This window comes from Aptenodytes forsteri, unplaced genomic scaffold, assembly GCF_000699145.1.
Source record: "Aptenodytes forsteri isolate BGI_AS27 unplaced genomic scaffold, ASM69914v1 Scaffold73, whole genome shotgun sequence".
NCBI lineage: Eukaryota > Metazoa > Chordata > Aves > Sphenisciformes > Spheniscidae > Aptenodytes > Aptenodytes forsteri.
Genome location: NW_008796215.1, coordinates 2,516,231 through 2,518,833, shown reverse-complemented (window position 1 = coordinate 2,518,833; position 2,603 = coordinate 2,516,231). Strand labels below are relative to the sequence as shown.

The following is a 2,603-nucleotide window of genomic DNA, read 5'->3' as shown; positions in this document are numbered from 1 at the left end:
AGGAGGCGGCGGCGGCGACGAACCGGGGCGTCATGCACCACCAGCGGGTGCTGATCAACATCTCGGGGCTGCGCTTCGAGACCCAGCTGGGCACCCTCAACCAGTTCCCCGACACGCTGCTGGGAGACCCGGATAAGCGCATGCGCTACTTCGACCCGCTCCGCAACGAGTACTTCTTTGACCGGAACCGGCCCAGCTTCGATGGGATCCTCTACTTCTACCAGTCTGGGGGCAAGCTCCGCCGGCCCGTCAATGTCTCCATCGACGTCTTCGCCGACGAGATCCGCTTCTACCAGCTGGGTGAGGAGGCCATGGAGCGCTTCCGGGAGGATGAGGGCTTCATCAAAGAGGAGGAGAAGCCCCTGCCCCGCAACGAGTTCCAGCGCCAGGTCTGGCTCATCTTTGAATACCCTGAGAGCTCCGGCTCAGCCCGGGCCATTGCCATTGTCTCCGTGCTGGTCATCCTCATCTCCATCATCACCTTCTGCCTGGAGACCCTGCCGGAATTCAGGGACGAGAGGGAGATGCCTGTGCCCCTGCCCCCACAAAGTAGAGGTTTGAATGGCACGACTGGGGACTCCCCACCCATGCAGCCACCCAGTAGCCTCTCTGATCCCTTCTTCATCATCGAGACTACCTGCGTGATCTGGTTCACCTTTGAGCTCCTCGTCCGCTTCTTCGCCTGCCCCAGCAAGCCTGAGTTCTCCCGCAACATCATGAACATCATTGACATCGTGGCCATCATCCCCTACTTCATCACCCTGGGCACCGAGCTGGCCCATGAGCAGCAGCAGCCCGGGTCTGGAAGTAGCAATGGGGGCGGGGGCCAGCAGCAAGCCATGTCCCTGGCCATCCTCAGAGTCATTCGCCTGGTTAGAGTCTTCAGGATCTTCAAGCTCTCCAGGCACTCCAAGGGTCTGCAGATCTTGGGACAGACTTTGAAAGCCAGCATGAGGGAGCTGGGCCTCCTCATCTTCTTCCTCTTTATTGGGGTGATCCTCTTCTCCAGTGCTGTCTACTTTGCTGAGGCTGATGACCCTGAGTCTCATTTCTCCAGCATCCCTGATGCTTTCTGGTGGGCAGTGGTAACCATGACCACTGTGGGCTATGGGGATATGCGACCTGTCACTGTGGGGGGCAAGATTGTGGGTTCCTTGTGTGCCATTGCAGGTGTGCTCACCATCGCCCTGCCTGTCCCTGTCATTGTATCCAACTTCAATTACTTCTACCACCGAGAGACTGATCATGACGAGCAAGCTATTCTCAAAGATGAACACAGTAGTGCTCAGGGCAGCACAGCGGGGGGAGATGCGAAGAGAAGATCCAGTAGGAACTCTCTGAACAAATCTGTTGTGCACTTGGAAAACAGTGAGGGGTTCAACAATGGCACCAGCTCCTTAGAGAAAACCAGTATCAAAGCAAAAAGTAACGTAGATCTCAGAAAATCCCTCTATGCTCTCTGTCTGGACACCAATAGGGAAACAGACCTGTAAGGAGAGGAGAGTTCAGAGATGCAGAAGGATTTGCTGGTGTCAGAAACTTACTACTATAATTATTCTTTTGGTACCAATTAGTTTTTTAAATCAGGCTATATTTTATAAATTGATCACTGTCCTGAGTAGTCCTCCAGGAATACATGTTTTTATGTTCTTTTTCCATGACACAAAGGGTCACCTATTTTTAAAATAGACTAAGAATAAGCTACGCTCCATGATGCAGGAGCTGGTAAATTATGACCGTTGAAAATCTAATTTGTAGAAACTTCTTTTAGCAAATGGTGGTTGGTTTTAAATGGGTCATTTGTAACCAATGCAGTTGCTCCAAGTTTAGTATTAAAGAGTTGGGGGATGTGTGTGTGGAGAATGAATGGATTTGGGGGGGAGGGAGGTTGGGGTTTTTTGTACTGTAGTTTCAAACTGAAATTATTCCAATATATTTTATATCTGTATGACTGTATTTATGGTTGAAAGGGGATTTCTTACTCCTGTGAAATATGACATCGTTAAAGCACTAGGAACATTAGCAGATCAGCACTTTCAGAGTTTTCCACTTGTGATCAGTACAGATCTGGTTATCTAGTATGTGAAGTGAATTTGGTGCTTTTAACCCTATAGCAGAAAACTTTTATTGTCATTGATATGTTAGTTTCTTGTGAGCCTTAAATTATTAAATATTGTAGATATACTTCTTTATAAATAATTTTATTAATTACCTTACTGTTTCAGAATTTCTAAATAATTCAGTCCTGTGCTTACTGTCCCCACTCAAAAAAATGTGCAGCTTTTTCTTTTGTAGTTTTACAGTTATATACCTTCGTTACATTTTTGAGACCGAAAGAAAAGAATTATTGTCTGCTGTTACTGGTTTCGATCCAAGTGCACAACAGATCAAAAACATGAGGGACTGGATAGATACAACAAGAAAGTAGAATATGAGTGCAATATCTGCAAAACTATTTTCACTGTATACTCCAGATTACTTTGGCATGTGTATCAGTCACCTTTATGTATCCATACCATTTGTGCACATAGTTCACTGTTTTTAATTGTCATAGACTGGAAACGGGTGGCACTTAAAAGAGTCTAACATGGCATGCCGTGCTA

At 47.3% G+C, this 2,603-nt stretch overlaps 1 protein-coding gene across 1 annotated transcript in view; it reads left to right on the top strand.

Moving 5' to 3' along the window:
• Positions 1-2,268, top strand: part of LOC103906571 (potassium voltage-gated channel subfamily A member 5) — a 3,691-nt gene extending 1,423 nt beyond the window's left edge. Inside the window, exon 2 of the mRNA XM_009288505.2 lies at positions 3-2,268. Coding sequence (XP_009286780.2) covers positions 3-1,493 — 1,491 coding nt within the window. The 3' untranslated portion in view covers positions 1,494-2,268. The remainder of the gene's footprint in view (positions 1-2) is intronic.
• The last annotated feature ends 335 nt before the right edge of the window (positions 2,269-2,603 follow it).